Source organism: Borostomias antarcticus, assembly GCF_949987555.1.
Source record: "Borostomias antarcticus genome assembly, chromosome: 32".
Taxonomy (NCBI): Eukaryota; Metazoa; Chordata; class Actinopteri; order Stomiiformes; family Stomiidae; genus Borostomias; species Borostomias antarcticus.
Window position 1 is genome coordinate 306,025 of NC_140265.1, and position 24,129 is coordinate 330,153.

General features: G+C 49.0%; 2 protein-coding genes across 2 annotated transcripts in view; both read left to right on the forward strand.

Annotated features, from left to right (window-relative positions):
• Positions 1 to 593: 593 nt before the first annotated feature.
• Positions 594 to 4,056, forward strand: lig4 (ligase IV, DNA, ATP-dependent). The gene is made up of 2 exons (XM_084460485.1): positions 594 to 690; positions 1,173 to 4,056. Exon 2 carries the CDS (start codon positions 1,181 to 1,183, stop codon positions 3,923 to 3,925), a length of 2,745 nt encoding a protein of 914 aa, XP_084316611.1. The 5' UTR covers positions 594 to 690; positions 1,173 to 1,180; the 3' UTR covers positions 3,926 to 4,056.
• Positions 4,057 to 6,791: 2,735 nt separating this feature from the next.
• The window catches only part of nalf1a (NALCN channel auxiliary factor 1a), a gene marked incomplete at both ends in the record, with an annotated part of 46,606 nt that continues 29,268 nt past the window's right edge, over positions 6,792 to 24,129 (forward strand). Inside the window, one exon of the mRNA XM_084460517.1 lies at positions 6,792 to 7,487. Within this exon, the coding sequence (XP_084316643.1) occupies positions 6,792 to 7,487 (696 nt within the window). The remainder of the gene's footprint in view (positions 7,488 to 24,129) is intronic.

The following is a 24,129-nucleotide window of genomic DNA, read 5'->3' on the forward strand; positions in this document are numbered from 1 at the left end:
TGTAAATGCAATGATACTTCCCATAGACAGTAGACAATAACAATACACTAGCAATACACTAAAACATCCCTAAAACAAGTAGGCAGAAAGAAGTGTGTGTGTGTGTGTGTGTGTGTGTGTGTGTGTGTGTGTGTGTGTGTGTGTGTATGTGTGTGTGTGTGTGTGTGTGTGTGGGAGGGGGGCTTGGTCTCATTCATTTTACAAGTCGAGGCATCAGTTTGAAGGAGTCTTAGGTTTGGTTCTGGCTCCCTCTTCTGGCATAAAGTCATCAAGAGCAAACACAGTTCCTTCGCTTGTTTCCGGAGGGATGTTTTATCAGGCGGAACAAACAAGGAAGTTGCTTTCACACATGTGGCCTACAATCACACAACGACTGCTTTCAGATTAACAGGTAATTATGTTCTTTGTTCCAGTCAAATATGACCTAATTGATTTTACCATGCTGAGAGAACTGCAATCACGGGTTTGACAGGAGCTAGTAATGACTTATCATCTATCTTTCCTCTGCTGTGAGGCTAACCTTAGTCATGGAGTGGGTGTTCGCAATCTTAATATAATAGATATATTATTATTATTATAAAAGATAATTTGTTTCAGGCTTGTGAAGCGGGCGAGTCTGGGCATGCTGTCCTGAGGCTGACCTGGGATCTGTAGGCTGTGACCCAGAGCACTGTACTGAACACCAGACAGGTACATTCTGATCTGTCAACTTGTTATTGTGACTTTGCTTGTATGTCAATAAGGGATTGTGTATTAAATTTGGTTTATTATAGACTATTTGATTTGAAAATGCGCTACTTAAAAGGTTAGTTTGGAATTTAGCACGCCCTGTTATTAAGGCTATTTAATATATGTGACAGAGTCCAGTATTTTATTGTATGACCCATATAAAGCTTGAGATATTAGTGCTCATTGAGAATGAAGATGGCTCCATTGTACTTAGCTGTGTCATGAGCAATGAACACTAATATCTCAAGAGTGCAAAGTCTGTCAAAATGTTTATATGATGCTAAATACCAAACTACTTTTATAATTTATAAGACATAGGCCTACATATTATACATGTAAGTTCAAACCATGATCACCCTTACTGTAGCAGCATAACAGACTGTTCAGTTTCCATCAAAGTGCTGCACTATAGGCTTTTTAATTATTTTTTAAATGTGTTCCAGCTTTCACCATGGAAGTGACCTTAAAAAGTGACGCTCCACCTCAAACCTCTGTTGCTGCCCAAGTTCCCTTTGTCCACTTGTGCACCACGCTTGAAAAGATCCAGAGGGCCAAACTTCGACCAGACAAAGCCAGGTTTCTCAAGGACTTCATTGACTCATGGAGGAAGTTCCACGCCGCCCTTCACAAAGACAACCCTCAGACCACAGACTCCTTCTATCCCGCCATGCGTCTCATCGTCCCCCCTTTTGAGAGAGAAAGAATGGCCTACGGCATTAAAGAGAGCATGTTAGCTAAGCTCTACATCGACGTCTTGGGCCTCCCGAAGAACGGATCGGAGGCGAACAAACTTCTGAACTACCGCGCGCCCACCACCTCGCAGGGGGAGGCTGGAGACTTTGCTGGAATGGCCTATTTCGTCCTGAAGAAACGCTGCACGAGCCAGGGCAGTCTCTCCATCAGAGAGGTCAACGACTTCCTGGACTCGGTGGCTGCCAACAACGCGGGGAAGAACAAGGACCAGGTGAGGAAGAGCCTCCTGCACCTCATCACCCAGAGCTCGGCCTTGGAGCAGAAGTGGCTGATCCGGATGATCCTGAAGGACATGAAGCTGGGCGTCAGCAAGGAGACGGTGCTCCAGGTGTTCCACGCGGATGCCGCCGATCTCTACAACGTCACCACGGACCTGGACAAGGTTTGCCGGCAGCTCCACGACCCCTCCGTGTCCCTCAGCGACGTCTCCATCAGCCTCTTCTCGGCCTTCAAGCCCATGCTGGCGGCCGTGGCTAACATCCTCAATGTGGAGAAGCAGATGGGGAACCGTCCCTTCTTCCTCCAGACCAAGCTGGACGGAGAGCGCATCCAGCTGCACAAGGACGGGGATGTCTACAAGTATTTCACCAGGAATGCCTTTGAGTACACGCAGCAGTTTGGGGCTTCTCCACTAGAGGGCTCCCTCACGCCTCACATTCACAATGTCTTCAAATCCCATGTAGTCAACTGCATCTTGGACGGAGAGATGATGGCCTACAATTCCACCACGGAGACCTTCATGCAGAAAGGGAGCAAGTTTGACATCAAGAAGCTGGTGGACGACTCTGACTTGCAGACGTGCTTCTGCGTCTTCGACGTCCTGCTGGTGAACGACCAGAAGTTTGGCAAGGAGACCCTGACGAAGCGGTTAGAGACCCTCCAGACAGTCTTCACCCCCGTGAAGGGAAGAATACAACTGGTGCAGAAAACCGAAGCCAAATCCATGCAGGACGTGGTGAACGCCCTTAACGACGCCATCGACAACAGGGAGGAGGGGATAATGGTGAAGGATCCCTCGTCCATCTACAAACCGGACAAGCGAGGGGAGGGCTGGCTCAAGGTGAAGCCAGAGTACATGGACGGCTTGATGGACGAGCTTGACCTGCTGATAGTCGGTGGCTACTGGGGGAAAGGAAGGCGTGGCGGGATGATGTCTCACTTCCTGTGCGCGGTGGCCGAGACCCCGGGTCCCGGGGAGAAACCCTCCGTCTTCCACACGCTCTGTCGCATCGGCTCTGGCTACACCATGAAGGAGCTGTACGATCTGGGCCTGAAGCTGGCCAAACACTGGAAGGTCTTTCGCAAGAATGACCCTCCGGCGTCCATCCTGTGCGGCACCGAGAAACCCGAGGTCTACATCGAACCCCGCAACTCGGTCATCATCCAGGTCAAGGCGGCGGAGATAGTCGGGAGCGACATGTACAAGACCGACTGCACGCTCCGCTTCCCCCGGATAGAGAGGATCAGGGAGGACAAGGCCTGGCACCAGTGCATGACCCTGGTGGAGCTCAACCAGTTCCGCGGCAGGGCGTCCGGCAAACTGGCCTCCCGCCACCTCCGCATCAACTACGACGAGCCGGACGAGAAGAAGCGCAAGGTGGCGGCGGCCAAGACGACGACGACGAAGAAGGTCGTCGGCATCATCGACCACTTCAAGGCCCAGGACCTGTCGGCCGTGGCCAAGGAGACGGACATGTTCGAGGACGTGGAGTTCTGCGTGATGAGCGGCAGCGCCGAGCACCCCAAGGCGGAGCTGGAGAAAGGCGTGGCCCGCTGCGGCGGCCTGGTGGTGCAGAACCCCGGCCCGGACACGTACTGCGTGATCGCCGCCGTGGAGAACATGCGCGTGCGGAACCTGATCTCGTCCAACCAGCACGACGTGGTGTGGGCCTCCTGGCTGCTGGAGTGCCTGGACAGGAAGCGGGTGGTGCCGTGGCAACCCTGCCACATGATCCACATGTCGCCCTCAACCAAGGAGCACTTCGCCAGGGAGTACGATCGCTACGGAGACAGCTACTTTGTGGACACGGACGAGCAGCAGCTGAGGGAGGTGTTCGGGAGGATCATCTCCGCGGATCCGGCAGCGGCCGCCTGCACGGCTCTGGTGGAGCAGAGGTACGGCTGGGAGGACATGCCCACCAGCATGTTCAGACCCTTTAGGGTTTACCTGGACAGGTGCGCAGACGTAGGCGACCCCGAGACCGCCATGCCCGCCACATGTCTGGACACGCGGGCTCTGGAGCTGCGCTTCCACGGGGGGATTGTGGTCCAGAGGCTTGAGGAGGGGGTGTCCCATGTGATCGTGGCGGAGGAAAAGAAAGTGCTGGATTTGAGGACCCACAGAAGACTCTTCACTAAGAAGTTCAAGATTGTGAGAGAATCCTGGGTGACCGACTCAATCAAAGCAGGACATCTGCAGAATGACAATGACTACTTGGTGTGATAGTGACTTATAATCAGGGAAAAAAAACATTGATCAAGCTTGTGTAAGAGTATTGTACTTTATGATTTTAGACTGTAAATAGGAAACTGGATTTTTAAGATGGTTGCATTATCACAGAGTAGCAATGCTTAAGAGGGATTCATTAATTCATCCATTCATTCATTTATTTGAACAGATTGAATGATTTAAATTGTTATAATGGTATATTGAGGTGCTGTACACACAAAATGTTAATAGGTTGACTAAATGTTTGAAATGCCTGTAGATTAAAAAAAAGAAAGAAAAGAAAGAGAAGAAAATAAAATAAAGATGTAAATTTGCTATCGGAGAACAAAGCCTTGTGTTCACATGATACTTTTGCACTGTAGCCTGTGTTTACACATTGTGAATAGATGTGGAGAATAACTACAAATATTTAGATTAATTAATAAAGTCTGATATGGTAGCTCAGATTGATCATTGACATATGGGGCATCAAAGATGCTTGATATACAGTAAGCTGCTACCTGGATCCTTTCAACACACACACACACACACACACACACACGTTATCTTAAGTGAGACTAGAGTGGGCCCCTGCGTATTTAAATGACTGAGCTGTTGGCTGACTGAGAAAGTGAGGACTTGTCTGTCAGGAAGACGAAGTGCGGGGCCCTCTGAAGTGCGGGCCCTCTGGGTCCTCTCAGAAGACGTCCCTCACATTCCCTGTTCCTAAACGGTTACAGAGGTGTCATGGGAATGAGGATGTGTGCTATAACCTTCCTAACGAGCCCCTTTGGGCTGTGAAGGACACATTCCCTGGGTTGTACTCTCTCAGACGGATGCTTTAATATGCACAGGTGCTGATGGACATGCCTGCTCAGCGTGCCTGACGGGCTGTGTGTTTACACCAGAATGGGACATCCTCTTCAAGAAGATTGCCTTCTGAGTGATGACAGACTGAGCCTTGAGCAAGGGGGGTGGGGGGGGGGGGGGGTAATTATTGGTTTAAAACTACAGTCATGTGTCACACTAGTCATTCAGGGCTCAAATCACTGAGCTGCCAAGAGGCCTAATAAGATACATGACTGGGCTTGTCGACGCAGCGGGGAGATGTTCCACTGAGCGGGTCGGACACAAATAAATGGCTTTAAATACGCAGCGTGCCTTCAACACAAATTAGCCAAACAGACGATTTGCAAATGAGCATCATATCCTACGCTTGAGGGAGAGGCAACGAAAGCCCTGATTCAGGATCTGCTCTTCCTGGCCCTCAACCGCTACATATCTCACACAGCTGGCTGGGGATCAGCTGTTCAGCGCTTGGGAAATTTCCTGTTATAGTTTTTTTGTTAGCTGTCAAAACTCAGTAAAATGATACACATTAGGAGCTCAACATACTTTTTATTTTATTTTATTTGAGTGTTTGTTTCCAGCATCCATTTCTCAGTACAGTCAGCTTTTCCTGGTAAAAGCATGTTTGCATAAGCAGTTCTGTGTAAATGTTTATGCAAATCCCTGTTGTCTGTCATCTCTGTCACTGCCAAGAGAGCTTGGACATGCATGTGCATGTGTTGTATGTCATCATGTGTAGGTGACAGGGTTGTTAACATAATAGGCTGGAGTGGATTTATGCGTGAGAGAGACAGATAAAGATAGAGGCCGGAGAGAATTGTGACATGCAGACACAGCAGTGTCTATCCTTATGATAGATGAGGAGTTGACTTGTTTGTGTGTGTGTGTGTGTGTGTGTGTGTGTGTGTGTGTGTGTGTGTGTGTGTGTGTGTGTGTGAGTGTGCGGAGAGAGAGAGAGAGAGAGAGAGAGAGAGAGGGGGGGGGGTTCTCATTTCTTAAAGAGGATTCAGGTCACACACACAATTCTTGACTGTCACTGTGGATCTACTGTAGCCTACAGGCTACTGAAAATGTAATTTCAACAATTATCCAACAATCAATACATCTATAATTTGTAACGAGGGTATTAATCTGGATATGAACCACCTGTTGGGTAAGGAAAACCCCCAGCATGTGAATTTAAGCGCAGACTAGGCAGATGTAGGGATACTTAGTGTGTCCATCCACCGCTGGGGCGCAGATCTCTAAACGCGTCAGGGATGGATCTCTAAACGCGTCAGGGATGGATCTCTAAACGCGTCAGGGATGGATCTATAAACGCGTCAGGGATGGATCTATAAACGCGTCAGGGATGGATCTATAAACGCGTCAGGGATGGATCTATAAACGCGTCAGGGATGGATCTATAAACGCGTCAGGGATGGATCTGTAAACGCGTCATGGATGGATCTCTAAACGCGTCAGGGATGGAGCGGTCGCAACACCGACGCAGCTCCGGCAAACACTGTTTCCAGACTAACATGGCGGCATCTTAGCACAGAAATAAACATGACAGTAGATAGCAAGAGACAGGATCCCAGGCATTTTGCCCACACAAGGAGGCGAAAATCCTCGCTGTGCTGAAGCAGGACCGAAGGCGTTTGAGAGGTTGGACGAGCCGTGTTTCCAGAGCCGCTGGAGTCGGGGAGAACGTAAATGCATGCAAGTGTGCCGTAAAACGGGTTTACGCATAGGACTGGAGCGGAGCGCAGGGTTGAGGCGGTGGGGGGCAAGAAATGTTGCTTAAGAGTACGAGCATCTTCACTGGAGAGCCATGGAGAACACGGCCCCATCGACGCACTGATCTCTCCACGGACACAGGCATTGAATGGGAATTAGGCTGCCGATAATCGCGGAGGTAAGCCAGGAGGACCACCTTCTACAACCCAACATTTAAGAGGACAAAAACGCAAATTAGACCCCCCACGTCAATGCATGTTGTGACAGAGAAGCCCCCACGGTGGAGTCGGCCGGTGAAGCGCGTTCCCAAAATATGACCTGGGGTGCGTGGACGCGTCGGCAGCAAGATGACGGCTTCAGGGTCTGGCTGGAACCCCCCTTCACCGACTCGGAGAGGGCCCAGAGATGGCGGCTGTCCTTGGCTTCCCTGCTCTTCTTAACCATCCTGCTCTCTGATCACTTGTGGTTCTGCGCCGAGGCCAAACTCACAAGGACCCGTGACAAGTTTGCACTGAAATACTTGGGCGCTTCTCCATCACCGACCCACATCCAACCACCCAGCCTCCATCTAGCACACAGCAGCCATAGAGGAAACGAACATGATATTTTTATAGGAAACTCTACCAAACCCTTGTGGCGACTTGAAACTTGCCACCACGATAGTTTATCTAAAAACTGCTTTACTTTTGAAGATGCAGAGCCCGACCATTTGTGCAAGGGCCTTTCAGAGACAGAGGGGCCACCGTCTGTAAATATGAGTGATTTATACCTTTCCTTTTGTAATTCTTATTCTCTTCTGGATTTGTTTTACGGGTCTACGAGTCCGGACAGTTTGAACTGCAGTCTGGACGTGCTCAGTGATGGAGACCTGAGGAGGTGCAGCCTCTGTGTCCATGGTTACCTGCGCTACGACCAGCACGCCCGCGAGAAACACGAGGAGTTTGAAATGATGACTCAGAAATACGAGACGGACGCGTATTCAGTGAGAACTTGCATGGAGCAATGCAAGGTAGGCTGAACGGGTATCTTTGTCTGGTTTGATCTCTGACTGAATAGACCCGGCGTGCAGCTCGGCTCCCCATCACCGGTCGTCATGGTAATGGGTGACAGATTGAAGGAGGCTCCCCCGCTGGAGGCTCGAGACGCATGGCCTCGTGCTCTTCGTCTTCTGTGTGTGTGTGTGTGTGTGTGTGTGTGTGTGTGTGTAGAATTGAGATAAGGGCCTTTTTTGGGGGTATGGGGGTCTCGGCTGAAATGCTGAAAGGTCATTGTAAATGCATGGTCCTTAGTAGTAGATAGGCTGCCATGGGCCTGCTGTTCAGTCATCAACACCGCGCTCTGCCAGGTGCCTCAGCCACGGTCGATCCACTCCACGCAGCATCTCCTCCAAGTGAAGCGCTGGTTTCCCCAACTTAAGAAGGGTTTGTTCTCTGCCCTGAGCTGCCCTGTCTGCTCATTAGGCTGCTCGCCTGTTGTTGGACGTGGTCGGCACTTTTATAACTCATAAACTCGCTGACAGAGTTGCGTCAGGGAGTAACAGGTGCACAGTGAACCAGTCGTCTCCCAACGCTTGCAGTGCATGTTGTTGTCATGAAGGGATGGAATTGGTCGTCTTCTGGTCGAGCTAGCGGTCTGTAAGATCGACCACATGTTGAGAGGGGGACATCGTTGGATTCCTCTCAGCCTACAGAATCTAGCTAGTTTTGAGCCGTTTGGATTTGATTAGTGTCGTTATTAGCACGGAGAATAACCGCCCGTTGACCTTTTCCTGTGCCTCACGCATATCATCCTGTCCACTCGCAAGCTTTTTATTTATTATTTATTATTATTATTATTATTTTTAAACGTATCTAACTGTACAGCTAAATGAAAGGAGTTGGTGTAGTATAACATATGGAACTTCCATTATGTTACAATCTCACCGTGCTTCTCGCCTGGAGTGACATTATTGATGAGTTCAATCTCAGACTGTGAACGACACAGAACTCCAGAGCTGCAGTGGCTTTGCAGAGCTGGTCTCAGATCTGCGTGTGTCTGAGTCATTCAGAGAGATCAGCCTCTCTCCCTGTCTCAGCATCAGTCATGGAAGTAACGCTAGGGAGAGCAGCCGTGCTGTCAGACTCAACCTTACAGACTCCCCATCTAATGTTATGATTAAAACTGTCACAGTTGGAAAACATATCTGACCTAGCCATACTCTATCTCTGATCTATACAACATGATACGACTATCTAATCTACGATCTTCATTAGGACTACTAGCTTCTTCATAGACTCACTAGCATACATATAGGACTACTAGCTTCTTCACAGACCCACTAGCATACATATAGGACTACTAGCTTCTTCACAGACCCACTAGCATACATACAGGGCTACTAGCTTCTTCATAGACCCACTAGCATACGTATAGGACTACTAGCTTCTTTATAGACCCACTAGCATACATATAGGACTACTAGCTTCTTCACAGACCCACTAGCATACATACAGGACTACTAGCTTCTTCATAGACCCACTAGCACACATACAGGACTACTAGCTTCTTCATAGACCCACTAGCATACATATAGGACTACTAGCTTCTTCATAGACCCACTAGCATACATACAGGACTACTAGCTTCTTCATAGACTCACTAGCATACATATAGGACTACTAGCTTCTTCACAGACCCACTAGCATACATATAGGACTGACTGACATCTACTGAACGAGGAGAGAAAATGGTCTAGGTAAGAATCAAGGGAGCTTTTTAGAAGAAGAAGAAGCTAGTAGGTCTATGAAGAAGCTAGTAGGTTTATGAAGAAGCTAGTAGGTCTATGAAGAAGCTAGTAGGCCCATGACGAAGCTAGTAGGTCTATGAAGAAGCTAGTAGGCCTCTGAAGAAGCTAGTAGGTCTATGAAGAAGCTAGTAGGCTTATGAAGAAGCTAGTAGGTCTATGGAGAAGCTAGTAGGTCTATGGAGAAGCTAGTAGGTCTATGAAGAAGCTAGTAGGTCTATGAAGAAGCTAGTAGGCCTATGAGGAAGCTAGTAGGCCTCTGAAGAAGCTAGTAGGTCTATGAAGAAGCTAGTAGGTCTATGAAGAAGCTAGTAGGCTTATGAAGAAGCTAGTAGGTCTATGAAGAAGCTAGTAGGTCTATGAAGAAGCTAGTAGGTCTATGAAGAAGCTAGTAGGTCTATGAAGATGCTAGTAGGCTTATGAAGAAGCTAGTAGGCCTCTGAAGAAGCTAGTAGGTCTATGAAGATGCTAGTAGGCTTATGAAGAAGCTAGTAGGTCTCTGAAGAAGCTAGTAGGCCTATGAAGATGCTAGTAGGTCTATGAAGATGCTAGTAGGCTTATGAAGAAGCTAGTAGGCTTATGAAGAAGCTAGTAGGCTTATGAAGAAGCTAGTAGGCTTATGAAGAAGCTAGTAGGCCTCTGAAGATGCTAGTAGGCTTATGAAGAAGCTAGTAGGCTTATGAAGAAGCTAGTAGGCTTATGAAGAAGCTAGTAGGCTTATGAAGAAGCTAGTAGGCTTATGAAGAAGCTAGTAGGTCTATGAAGAAGCTAGTAGGCCTCTGAAGATGCTAGTAGGCTTATGAAGAAGCTAGTAGGTCTATGAAGATGCTAGTAGGCTTATGAAGAAGCTAGTAGGCTTATGAAGAAGCTAGTAGGCTTATGAAGAAGCTAGTAGGCCTCTGAAGATGCTAGTAGGCTTATGAATAAGCTAGTAGGCCTCTGAAGAAGCTAGTAGGCCTCTGAAGAAGCTAGTAGGCCTCTGAAGAAGCTAGTAGGCCTATGAGGAAGCTAGTAGGTCTATGAAGAAGCTAGTAGGTCTATGAAGAAGCTAGTAGGTCTATGAAGAAGCTAGTAGGTCTATGAAGATGCTAGTAGGTCTATGAAGAAGCTAGTAGGCCTCTGAAGAAGCTAGTAGGTCTATGAAGATGCTAGTAGGCTTATGAAGAAGCTAGTAGGCCTCTGAAGAAGCTAGTAGGTCTATGAAGATGCTAGTAGGCTTATGAAGAAGCTAGTAGGTCTCTGAAGAAGCTAGTAGGTCTCTGAAGAAGCTAGTAGGCCTATGAAGATGCTAGTAGGTCTATGAAGATGCTAGTAGGCTTATGAAGAAGCTAGTAGGCTTATGAAGAAGCTAGTAGGCTTATGAAGAAGCTAGTAGGCTTATGAAGAAGCTAGTAGGCCTCTGAAGATGCTAGTAGGCTTATGAAGAAGCTAGTAGGCTTATGAAGAAGCTAGTAGGCTTATGAAGAAGCTAGTAGGCTTATGAAGAAGCTAGTAGGTCTATGAAGAAGCTAGTAGGCCTCTGAAGATGCTAGTAGGCTTATGAAGAAGCTAGTAGGTCTATGAAGATGCTAGTAGGCTTATGAAGAAGCTAGTAGGCTTATGAAGAAGCTAGTAGGCTTATGAAGAAGCTAGTAGGCCTCTGAAGATGCTAGTAGGCTTATGAATAAGCTAGTAGGCCTCTAAAGATGCTAGTAGGCCTCTGAAGAAGCTAGTAGGCCTCTGAAGAAGCTAGTAGGCCTCTGAAGAAGCTAGTAGGCCTCTGAAGAAGCTAGTAGGCCTATGAGGAAGCTAGTAGGTCTATGAAGAAGCTAGTAGGCTTATGAAGAAGCTAGTAGGCCTATGAGGAAGCTTGTAGGTCTATGGAGAAGCTAGTAGGCCTCTGAAGAAGGAAGAAGCTAGTAGGCCTCTGAAGAAGGTAGTGGGCCTATGAAGAAGCTAGTACGGGGCGGCTGTAGCTCAGTTGGTAGAGCGGGTCGTTCAATGATCGAAGGGTCAGTGGTTCGAATCCCAGCTCCGACTGCCCACATGTCGAAGTGTCCTTGAGCAAGACATCTCACCCCAAATTGCTCCCAATGAGCAGGTTAGCACCTTGCATGGCAGCTACCGCCATTGGTGTGTGAATGTGTGTGTGAATGGGTGAATGAGAGACCATTGTAAAGCGCTTTGAGTGCCGCTAAGGTGGAAAAGCGCTATATAAGTGCAGTCCATCTACCATTTTAGTAGGCCTATGAAGAAGCTCGTAGACCTATGCCCAAATATACAAATATAGGCTCCTGGAAACCAAATCCGGAACAGCACCACAGGACAGCCATCATGCGTTGTGCAGCACATGTCTGTGTAATGCCTGTGGATAGATACAGCTTTGAGTTCAACCTCCTTTATTTTACGAAGTGGTCCAATTGAGATGAGATCAATCAGTCTCAGGGAGACCTAGCCAGAATAGCAGCATTAAAAGTTACAGACAACGATTAAGCAGAGATTACAGAGTACAAATTTAAATACCTAAGGTCATTGACATGAGCCAAAGGAAGCATTTAACAATGAGCTTCTGAGTGCTTTAAAAGCAGGCGGAGAAACCAGTTCCATTAGCTTCAGATCCTTTTGAAGGCTATAAGAGGAGCAGATCACATAAAAGCCTTCGCCAGTTCAGTCCTACAGTGGCACTCAGGACAGACGGGACAGACAGGACCACAACATCTCAGACTGGTCTCCATGCAATCAGAGAGCAGATGTAGGCCGGGGGTTGACCAAGAATGGCTTCATAAATGAACAGGTCTCAATGACTGAGCCTCTGTAAGGTCAGCGATGGACAGCCAGCCCTGGAGGACAGTGTACAGTGATGAGTTATCTCACTGTGATATGCTGAATGTGATATCGGTATATATAATGATATCGGTGTGCGGGCTCCACTCTCTCTACAATGCTGAATCTAACATGTGCAGACCAGGGGCAGATTCAGATCACCAGAATGAAGCACCAGTAAGCAGAGACCAGTCTTCTTCTGCCCTCAAAGGAGAAACAAGACTTGTTTCTGAAATAAAACCGCAAGGTTTTTTAGGAGATAATTAACCTGAGGTTTAAAAGAAAGACATCAAGCCAGACACTGAGATATTTATAACAGGACACAACTTCTAATTTCCTTCCCTGTGCAATAAGATGTGAGTTCTCAGGTTTTTCTTCTTAGCATTAGAAAAACCTTACCTTAGTTTTATCAGCATTTAAAAGCAACTTTAGCTGTAATAGCTGAGTCTGGACAATATTAAAAACAGCCTGCAAGTTGGCAAGAGCCTCCGTAAAGGAGGGACCAGCACAATATACCACAGTATCATCCACATTATGACCTATAGGCCTACTATTAATTTAGATAGAGAATAACAGCGGACCTAAGGCGCAGCCCTGGGGGACACCATTATAAATGCTGAGCCACTTAGAAGTGAGCCCATCAAATTAGACACATTGAGACCTTTCTGTTACGTAATTCACAAACCACCCCACTGCCTGCTCAGATACACAAACCACCCCACTGCCTGCTCAGATACACAAACCACCCCACTGCCTGCTCAGATACACAAACCACCCCACTGCCTGCTCAGATTCACAAACCACCCCACTGCCTGCTCAGATACACAAACCACCCCACTGCCTGCTCAGATTCACAAACCACCCCACTGCCTGCTCAGATACACAAACCACCCCACTGCCTGCTCAGATACACAAACCACCCCACTGCCTGCTCAGATACACAAACCACCCCACTGCCTGCATAGATTCACAAACCACCCCACTGCCTGCTCAGATTCACAAACCACCCCACTGCCTGCTCAGATACAAAACCACCCCACTGCCTGCTCAGATTCACAAACCACCCCACTGCCTGCTCAGATACACAAACCACCCCACTGCCTGCTCAGATACACAAACCACCCCACTGCCTGCTCAGATTCACAAACCACCCCACTGCCTGCTCAGATACACCAATAATATTCAGCCTCTTCTTCAGAATAAGATGATCAACTGTCTCAAAAGCCTTGGACAGATCCAGAAACAGAGCAGCACAACTCTGCTTTTTATCCATAATGCCCAAAATATCCTTCACCACTTTCATAGTTGCTGTAATGGTGCTATGTTGCTTTCTGAAGCCAGACTGGTGCATAGATAGAATATTTTTACATAATCTTTACCAGAACTGAACTTCTAGATGGGCCTGTAATTATTTAAAGAATAGGCATCATCCCCTTTTAACAGGGGGGTGCACATAGGACTAGGACATAGACTTCCACATGTCTGGAATCATATTAGGGTTAGGGTTAGGGTTAGTGTTAGGGTTAGGGCCTAACAAAAGGTCAAACATATATTTAAGGGGTGGTGCAATAAAATGCGCAGCTTCCTTTAAGAAGAAGGGTTCCAGGTTGTCTGGACCAGCAGGTTTTTAGGTCCTAACTTGGTTAAGGCTTCATATACAACATGGACAGGAAAATGAGAAGAACAGAAGGGCTGATCTATACCAGGAAGTGAGACACAGGAAGTGCTCATTAAAACAATTCAACAGAAGCTCTGTCCGATATAGTACCAGATTCTAGTCCATATGGCAAGAGTGTATGTATGCATGTGTTTCTATTTGCATTTATATGTGTGTGTGTGATTGTGTGTGAATTAAGCTCATTTTGTAAAGCATATGTTTGAGCTTGTATACAGACAGAATCAGATGTGTGGAAACAGAGTGTCAGGTGTGTGTGTGTGTGTGTGTGTGTGTGTGTGTGTGTACAGTGCACAGTGTGGATTGGACCATCCACCTTTATTAAGTTTGCTGAGGCCCACAGTCCAAACAGACATGTGACTGCTGGGATATTATTGATAACGTTAATCTTCACAACCTGTCTTGCATTTTGTTTTTATTACACTGTTACTATAGAACTGTTGAGAGCCATATGCATCATGACTGATGACTCATACTGTGTCATAAGACACAAGCCTTCCAAGTAGGGCAGACAGACAGGCTGAACAAAGACAGACAGACAGACAGGCTGAACAAAGACAGACAGACAGACAGGCTGAACAAAGAGACAGACAGGCAGACAGACAGACAGACAGACAGACAGACAGATAGACAGACAGACAGACAGACACAGAGACAGACAGGCAGATCGACAGACAGACAGACACAGAGACAGACAGGCAGATAGACAGACAGACAGACACAGAGACAGACAGGCAGATAGACAGACACAGAGACAGACAGACAGACACAGAGACGAACAGACAGACACAGAGAGAGAGACAGACAGACAAAGAGACAGATAGACAGACAGACTAAGAGACAGACGCACAGAAAGTCTAATCAAGCCAGTACAGCTTGGTGAGGATAAAGATGTAAAGATGAGCCTCACCATGTCGTGGGCTTCTCAGATGTCACCATGGCTCGTTTGAGAGAGTGGACATGAATCACCATAACTAGTTACACCTGTGGTGACAATGTCATAGTTATATAGGACCTGCTTTGCCATGATGGCTGTATGGGAGTACGGATTAGGGGATCCAGTCTTACCCACCTTCTTCACCTCTCCCATGTGACATGGTGACATTTTGAAAGCCGACAGTTTTGGGCCTAGTGTTTATTTCTTCCCCGACGCCCAGAGCCAGCCGCTGTTCTGGCGTGATTACAGGTTGAGACACACCTGGCAGGTCTGCCGACACCACGGCAACACCAGCTCTCTGGAAACCATGATGTCATGCTCCCCCCTGGAGGGATGTGGACCTGCTTTAATACTATAACTACAGTATACAGTACCACTGTAATCACACTCTGGAGAGAGGTTCTGAGAATGGGATGATTGCCCAGAACAACAGTGTTTCCTAGGTGTGTGTGTGTGTGTGTGTGTGTGTGTTTGTGTGTGTGTGTGAAAATGTTTGCACAACCGTACAGCTAAGCTACCTATTCTCAAAAGACAGCAAGAGAATGAATGAAAGACTATTATACTACTATAATAATCCCACCATGAATCGCAAGTGTAAAAAAACAACAACAACAAAAACCCGTTACCTAACATCCTGCCTAGATGTGGCGTAGAGATGCCAGGACTCGGACACACAGATGATGTGAGTGAGGACAGGCAGATGGTCTACAGATCTACCAGGGTAGAGCGCTGAACAATACCCTCTATACACACTTCCTCCAGTCCTGTGAGGGACATTTGATGGGATTTGGTGGATGGACCTTCAAGACTAGGTGGACAGAGGAAATACAGATAAAACGCAAAAAAACACAACAAAAACAAACAAAAACAAAAACCCCTCATGCTGTGCACCATGACTGTGAGCCACGCCCGTGAGCCACGCCCAGGTCACCCCAGGGAGAGGCGGACACCTGCAGCCCTGCAGATGTGGCTTTGATCCTGCTGGGCTGATCATCAGACAACCAGAGGCAGCACACATGTGACGTGTGGCACTTTGATATTGGACGCTCGCCCCCCCCCCCCCACACCACCCCCGACAGTATTCACAGGGTCTCTAGCCTCCTCCTCTACCCTTGGCGAGGGCGTGGAGCGGGCCAGGCGGAGAGAGGGAGGGAGGGAGGGAGGGAGGGAGGGAGGGAGAGAGGGAGGGAGGGAGGGAGGGAGGGAGGGAGGGAGAGAGGGAGGGAGGGAGGGAGAGAGGGAGGGAGAGAGGGAGAGAGGGAGGGAGGGAGGGAGAGAGGGAGGGAGGGAGGGAGAGAGAGAGAGAGGGAGGGAGAGAAGGAGGGAGAGAGAGAGGGAGGGAGAGAGAGGGGAGAGAGGGAGGGAGGGAGAGAGAGAGGGAGAGAGAGGGAGGGAGAGAGGGAGGGAGAGAGGGAGAGAGGGAGGGAGAGAGGGAGGGAGAGAGGGAGAGAGGGAGGGAGAGAGGGAGGGAGGGAGGGAGAGAGAGAGGGAGGGAGAGAGGGAGGGAGAGAGGGAGAGAGGGAGGGAGAGAGGCAGGTGTGTGACAGCTAGCGCTGTAGAGGCAGGTGTGTGACGGCGAGCTCTGTAGCCGTCCTTGTCGGCCTGGCGAGTCCTTTCGTCCGCTCTGTCCCCGCGGCGATGGGGGACAGTCGGCGCGGCGCGAGTGACAGAGAGGGGACCGTTAGGATAGCAGAGATCACCATCGTTAACGACGACCGCTGCGCCGCTGTTGCTACGGGCGGGGGGTGTGGGGGGGGGGTGGGGGGGGGATTAGAGACGATGACCTCGCACTCAACATTGACCTTTTATACTAGAAGCCCGTTACTCTTTCATTTGATATGATAGTACATTTGAAGGTGTGTGTTCACAAATGCTTACGTAAATGCACTATGACTGTATGTACATTTACAGTATAGGCCTATTCTATTGCTGTGTGTGTGTGTGTGTGTGTGTGTGTGTGTGTGTGTGTGTGTGCAAACCATACGTACGTAGTTGTATGTATGCGTGTGTGTACAGCATACGTGTGTAGTTGTGTCTGTGAGAGTGTGTGCGTACCTATGACAGACACGCTTAGTCATAAACCTATTATGGTGTGTGTGTACAGCAGATATACTTGTGTAGTTGTGTGTGTGTAATACGTTTGTAGTTGTGAGTGTGTGTGTGTGTGTGTGTACAGCAGATATATGTGTGTGGTTGTGAGTGTGTGTGTGTGTGTGTGTGTGTGTGTGTATAGCAGATATACGTGTGTGGTTGTGAGTGTGTGTGTGTGTGTGTGTGTGTGTGTAGCAGATATATGTGTGTAGTTGTGTGTGTGTGTGTACAGCAGATATGTGTGTGTGTGTGTATAGCAGATATATGTGTGTGGTTGTGAGTGTGTGTGTGTGTATAGCAGATATATGTGTGTGTGTGTGTGTGTGTGTGTGTGTGTACAGCAGATATGTGTGTGTGTGTGTGTATAGCAGATATACGTGTGTAGTTGTGAGTGTGTGTGTGTGTGTACAGCAGATATGTGTGTGTGTGTGTGTGTGTATAGCAGATATACGCGTGTAGTTGTGTGTGTGTGTGTGTATAGCAGATATACGCGTGTAGTTGTGTGTGTGTGCGCGTGCGTGTGCGGTGCCACATCATGAGGATGTTGACCTTGGCCAGGCTCTGTCCCACACAAGGCGTCTGGCTCCTTGTCGGACGTCCACACCAGCTTTTTATGAATGAACTGAGTTTAGCGGAATGCTGCTAGCCTCCGTGTTCAGGGGCCCGTGTTCCGCTGGTGACACACAGACGCACGCCAGGGGCCCGGGTTCCGCTGGTGACACACAGACACACGCCAGGGGCCCGGGTTCCGCTGGTGACACACAGACACACGCCAGGGGCCCGGGTTCCGCTGGTGACACACAGACACACGCCAGGGGCCCGGGTTCCGCTGGTGACACACAGACGCACGCCAGGGCCCCGGGTTCCGCTGGTGACACACAGACACACGCCAGGGGCCCGGGTTCCGCTGGTGACACACAGACACACGCCAGGGGCCCGTGTTCCGCTGGTGACACACAGACCCCGATGCAGACAGACAGTAGCCTCCTGTGGACTGCAGGATCTGTCCTATCACAGCATGTCACATCCCGCTATGGCTGCTCCTGTTACCGCAGCGTTTGGGGACCTTGACCAATGATATGAGCGGGGCTGAGTTATAGAGCTGGGTATTATAACGTTGTCGTTGGACGACCTAGCTAGAAACGTACGTCAAGCTGTCGGGGGCGTCGACGTACCCTTCCTGCCCATCACTGCACGTCACATGACGCGACCCCAAGAGGAGAGGACTCAGGGAGGAGCATGGGAAGTGTAGTGTAGATGAGACTCCACATGACGACGGAGGTAGCGGTCGGTCTGCGGTCTGCGGGAGCGTGTTCATGTACCTCATCCCCCCCCCCCCTCCCCCTCACCCCCCCCTTCCCCCTCACCCCCCCCCCCCTCCCCTGTTCACAGATATGTAGATGTGCAGACAGACAGGTATGTGAGGCAGGCAAGTCCAGGTAAGCTGCACACAGCAGAACGAGCCACGGAGGTTCTACACCTTGCTTGTAATTCAGAACCAGCATCCGAACTCCCCTCCCTCCCTCAGACAAAGGCTGCACGTAATCTCCGTCTGTGCCCTCTGCGCAGATAAATCATAATCTGACTGTAGATTAATCCCAGGGTTTTTAGCAGGTGGGAGATCCATCATAGCGGCGTGCGGCGTCCACGCGCGGAGCAGACGTCCAGCGCCTCCGTGCAGCAGGCAGCCGAGCATTCTGGGACGGATGAGCAGGAGAGGGCGGGCGGGCGGGCGAGCACCGGCCCCCTCTAAGCCCACATTTCCATTAAGGTGATTCAGAATGACGTCACTCAACGTTAAATGAATTGTCAGCTGCTGAAGTTGACGACGGGAACTGTTCTGTCCTGATTTACGTCTCCGATACAGTAAAGTGAGCCGCCAACAGAGTCCCACTTCCTGTTCTTTGTTTTCCGTACCCAAGGTTGCCCCCACATGCCATCCTGGCTACTCATCTTGCCCACTCGGCGGAAATAGTGTGCTGGTAAACTGAAGGTCGTTCAGGGGCCAAGGTTTCTGAGAAGCAAGAGCAAAGCTATGGCTGAAGTGCTCTGTGCGTTGTGCTCCTCCTGACACGTTTCTGGACATGAAGGTACCGGCATAGAGAAAGGTCCTTGAAAAACATGTGCCACAGGCCGCCAGAGAGATGTCTTTACGCAGTAACAACCAGGGGCGGACTGGCCATCGGGAGGTTGCCTGGCGTGTGAACTGGGCTGGCCCGCGGTGAACGTGTTTATGTGTTGCACTTTGTCTTGATGCGTTTAATGTCTCATGTAAAGCACTTTGAATTCCCTGTGTTTAGAGGCTACAAAATCATAGACTTGAATTCCCATTTAAACAAAAAGAATACGGTGGTTATAGTTTTTGAATCTTTATTAACAAAGAAAATATTAGGCTACATTTGTGCTTTTCTTTTGCTCTAAAACTGATTGTCCACATTACTTTAGCCGACCCAAAATGGACCACGACACGGACATCAGAGCAAGGGGCAAAGTTCTAAATGTCTAATAAGGCTGTTGTCGACGGTGTAGCTTGAGCACTGACTTCCCAGTCATCTTGATGGATACAAACGTCAAAAATACCTACCCCTAAACATGAATGTGCAAAATGAAGTGTTAGGGGCAAGGGGTAGGGCCAAGGGGGTGAATTGGGATTCAGCCCTAGTGTGTTATTATCTGACCTATGACCCAGGGGCTAGCTAGTGTGTTATTATCTGACCTATGACCCAGGGGCTAGCTAGTGTGTTATTATCTGACCTATGACCCAGGGGCTAGCTAGTGTGTTATCATTTGACCTATGACCCAGGGGCTAGCTAGTGTGTTATTATCTGACCTATGACCCAGGGGCTAGCTAGTGTGTTATTATCTGACCTATGACCCAGGGGCTAGCTAGTGTGTTATTATCTGACCTATGACCCAGGGGCTAGTGTGTTATTATTTGACCTATGACCCAGGGGCTAGCTAGTGTGTCACAGACCGTCCTATATCATCTATTGCACCTGGTCTTATTTTGGAAGTATTTCAAGTGACGGGAAGTCCAAGGTTATCGACTGTTTTCAACTTCCTTCAGTCAGTCTGGTGATAGTCTAGTCTGATTAACACCTGAAAGCAATCAGCTGTTGAGAAACGCAGCTGATTAGAAGCCTCGCCGGGGCTGCGTTTCCGCCTGCCTGGACACTTTTTATCTTTCCCTCTTTCTTCTTGGGCGAGGGTTTACTCTGGGGCAGACCAGATGTGATAGGGGTCTCCTGGTTTACTCTGGGGCAGACCAGATGTGATAGGGGTCTCCTGGTTTACTCTGGGGCAGACCAGATGTGATAGGGGTCTCCTGGTTTACTCTGGGGCAGACCAGATGTGATAGGGGTCTCCTGGTTTACTCTGGGGCAGACCAGATGTGATAGGGTTCTCCTGGTTTACTCTGGGGCAGACCAGATGTGATAGGGGTCTCCTGGTTTACTCTGGGGCAGACCAGATGTGATAGGGTTCTCCTGGTTTACTCTGGGGCAGACCAGATGTGATAGAGATCTCCTGGTTTACTCTGGGGCAGACCAGATGTGATAGGGTTCTCCTGGTTTACTCTGGGGCAGACCAGATGTGATAGAGATCTCCTGGTTTACTCTGGGGCAGACCAGATGTGATAGGGTTCTCCTGGTTTACTCTGGGGCAGACCAGATGTGATAGGGGTCTCCTGGTGGCTAGTCTATCCTGGTGGTTAGTCTATCCTGGTGGTTAGTCTATCCTGGTGGTTAGTCTATCCTGGTGGTTAGTCTATCCTGGTGGTTAGTCTATCCTGGTGGTTAGTCTATCCTGGTGGGTGGTCTATCCTGGTGGTTAGTCTATCCTGGTGGTTAGTCTATCCTGGTGGTTAGTCTATCCTGGTGGTTAGTCTATCCTGGTGGTTAGTCTATCGAGGGGCGCTGAGAAGAGAGAGAGAGAAGGTAGGGGTAGGGAAGGGCAGATCAAGTCAAGACAGAAAGAGCACTGTATGTGAGTGTATGTGTGTGTGTTTGAGAGAGTGTGTGTGTGTGTGTATTTGTGTGTGCCACAGCTCTTCCTGGCCCCCCTGGTGCCTAGGAGACAATAGCATCATGGGTAATGAGAGGGCCCCAGGGCCCCGCCCCACACCGGGGAAACAGAATCAGTATTCATGAGCATAATTACAAACTAACTAGCATTTGCATTTTATAGCACTTTCCCTTCAGCTGTCATAATGGTGGGGCTCTCCACCAGGGAGATACGATCTCAAGAGGGGCGCTACCAATGCGTACTGAACGCTACAAAGGCTAACAGAGCTGAGCGCACAGCCAAACCAAATCAACTTAACCAATAAACCACTTGAGGCCGTGTGTTATAGTGATTTTATAACAGCTAGGGGGCGTTGTTAGGCACAACGCGAAGCGGAGTAAAACCTCCATAGCTGTTATAAAATCACTATAACACACGGCCTCTCGTGGTTTATTTCTTTTATACAACGGTTACTACAGCTATTAGTGTAAAATAAACACACAGCAATGTAAAATATTAACATTTATTCAAAACGAAGCATCATTCCCTCAATTCCGCCGAGCAAAATAGTTCCCCTAACAAAAGGGTTGCCAAGCAACAACAACAACTACAATGCATTGGATCAAATGGGAGGCGCGTTAATACTGAAAATGGAATGATATGTGGTCCCAGGTGTGTGTTACAAAGTATTTTAACACGGCTTCCAGCCAATCAGAATCAAGAACCAGAACTAACCGTTGTATAATTCCTATTTTACCGTACTTCAACCGGTGATGGTGAACTTCACTTGCTAGAAAAGGAGGGAAAAACAAAAGAACGAACACGACGACAGCACATTTACAATATTCCAGTCCTGAGTACGAGGAGCAGTATAAGAGATGTTCACCTACAGGATCTGCTGTGCTCACATTGTGATGACACTCAGATAATTCACTGAATAACTCTTCCTTGTAAACTCATACTGTACTCAAATGTCCATCTGTGCATGTGTGGTTCAGAGCTATCCCGTACCATGAAGCTAGCATCGTTAGCATGTAGCTAGAAATCAGTGCTGCCTACAGGGAACATAAGGTTACTACTACTCAGGTGGTCCCTGGAAATCAGGTGTTAATACCCCCCAGACAAGCCTGGTAATCAGGTGTTAATAGACCCAGACAAGCCTGGTAATCAGGTGTTAATACCCCCCAGACAAGCCTGGTAATCAGGTGTTAATACCCCCCAGACAAGCCTGGTAATCAGGTGTTAATAGCCCCCAGACAAGCCTGGTAATCAGGTGTTAATACCCCCCCAGACAAGCCTGGTAATCAGGTGTTAATACCCCCCCAGACAAGCCTGGTAATCAGGTGTTAATAGCCCCCCAGACAAGCCTGGTAATCAGGTGTTAATACCCCCCAGACAAGCCTGGTAATCAGGTGTTAATACCCCCCAGACAAGCCTGGTAATCAGGTGTTAATACCCCCCAGACAAGCCTGGTAATCAGGTGTTAATACCCCCCCAGACAAGCCTGGTAATCAGGTGTTAATACCCCCCAGACAAGCCTGGTAATCAGGTGTTAATACCCCCCAGACAAGCCTGGTAATCAGGTGTTAATACCCCCCAGACAAGCCTGGTAATCAGGTGTTAATAGCCCCCAGACAAGCCTGGTAATCAGGTGTTAATACCCCCCAGACAAGCCTGGTAATCAGGTGTTAATAGCCCCCAGACAAGCCTGGTAATCAGGTGTTAATACCCCCCAGACAAGCCTGGTAATCAGGTGTTAATAGCCCCCAGACAAGCCTGGTAATCAGGTGTTAATAGCCCCCAGACAAGCCTGGTAATCAGGTGTTAATACCCCCCCAGACAAGCCTGGTAATCAGGTGTTAATACCCCCCAGACAAGCCTGGTAATCAGGTGTTAATAGCCCCCAGACAAGCCTGGTAATCAGGTGTTAATACCCCCCAGACAAGCCTGGTAATCAGGTGTTAATACCCCCCAGACAAGCCTGGTAATCAGGTGTTAATACCCCCCCAGACAAGCCTGGTAATCAGGTGTTAATAGCCCCCCCCAGACAAGCCTGGTAATCAGGTGTTAATAGCCCCCAGACAAGCCTGGTAATCAGGTGTTAATACCCCCCAGACAAGCCTGGTAATCAGGTGTTAATAGACCCAGACAAGCCTGGTAATCAGGTGTTAATAGACCCAGACAAGCCTGGTAATCAGGTGTTAATACCCCCCAGACAAGCCTGGTAATCAGGTGTTAATACCCCCCAGACAAGCCTGGTAATCAGGTGTTAATAGCCCCCCCCAGACAAGCCTGGTAATCAGGTGTTAATAGCCCCCAGACAAGCCTGGTAATCAGGTGTTAATACCCCCCAGACAAGCCTGGTAATCAGGTGTTAATAGACCCAGACAAGCCTGGTAATCAGGTGTTAATAGACCCAGACAAGCCTGGTAATCAGGTGTTAATAGACCCAGACAAGCCTGGTAATCAGGTGTTAATACCCCCCAGACAAGCCTGGTAATCAGGTGTTAATACCCCCCAGACAAGCCTGGTAATCAGGTGTTAATAGCCCCCAGACAAGCCTGGTAATCAGGTGTTAATAGACCCAGACAAGCCTGGTAATCAGGTGTTAATAGACCCAGACAAGCCTGGTAATCAGGTGTTAATACCCCCCAGACAAGCCTGGTAATCAGGTGTTAATACCCCCCCAGACAAGCCTGGCTCAGCCCGTTAGACCTGCTGCCCCCCTGGTACACACCTGGAAGACACCTGGTACACACCTGGTACACACCTGTACACACCTGGTACACACCTGGAACACACCTGGTACACACCTGTACACGCCTGGTACACACCTGGAACACACCTGGTACGCACCTGGTACACACCTGGTACACACCTGTACGCACCTGGTAAACACCTGGAACACACCTGGTACACACCTGGTACACACCTGCCTGAGGTGTCTGTGTGAGGTCTCTCTTCCTCATCCACTCCTCTGACCCTCTCCCTCTCTCTCCCTCATCCACTCCTCTGACCCTCTCCCTCTCTCTCCCTCATCCACTCCTCCTCCCCCTCTCTCTCTCCCTCATCCACTCCTCCTCCCCCTCTCTCTCTCCCTCATCCACTCCTCCTCCCCCTCCCTCTCTCCCTCATCCACTCCTCCTCCCCCTCTCTCTCTCCCTCATCCACTCCTCCTCCCCCTCCCTCTCTCTCCCTCATCCACTCCTCCTCCCCCTCCCTCTCTCTCCCTCATCCACTCCTCCTCCCCCTCTCTCTCTCTCCCTCATCCACTCCTCCTCCCCCTCTCTCTCTCCCTCATCCACTCCTCCTCCCCCTCCCTCTCCCTCATCCACTCCTCCTCCCCCTCCCTCTCTCTCCCT

Bases quoted from the DNA above. Each gene is read 5' to 3' on its own strand.
- lig4 (XM_084460485.1), top strand. From the start codon at position 1,181: ATGGAAGTGACCTTAAAAAGTGACGCTCCACCTCAAACCTCTGTTGCT.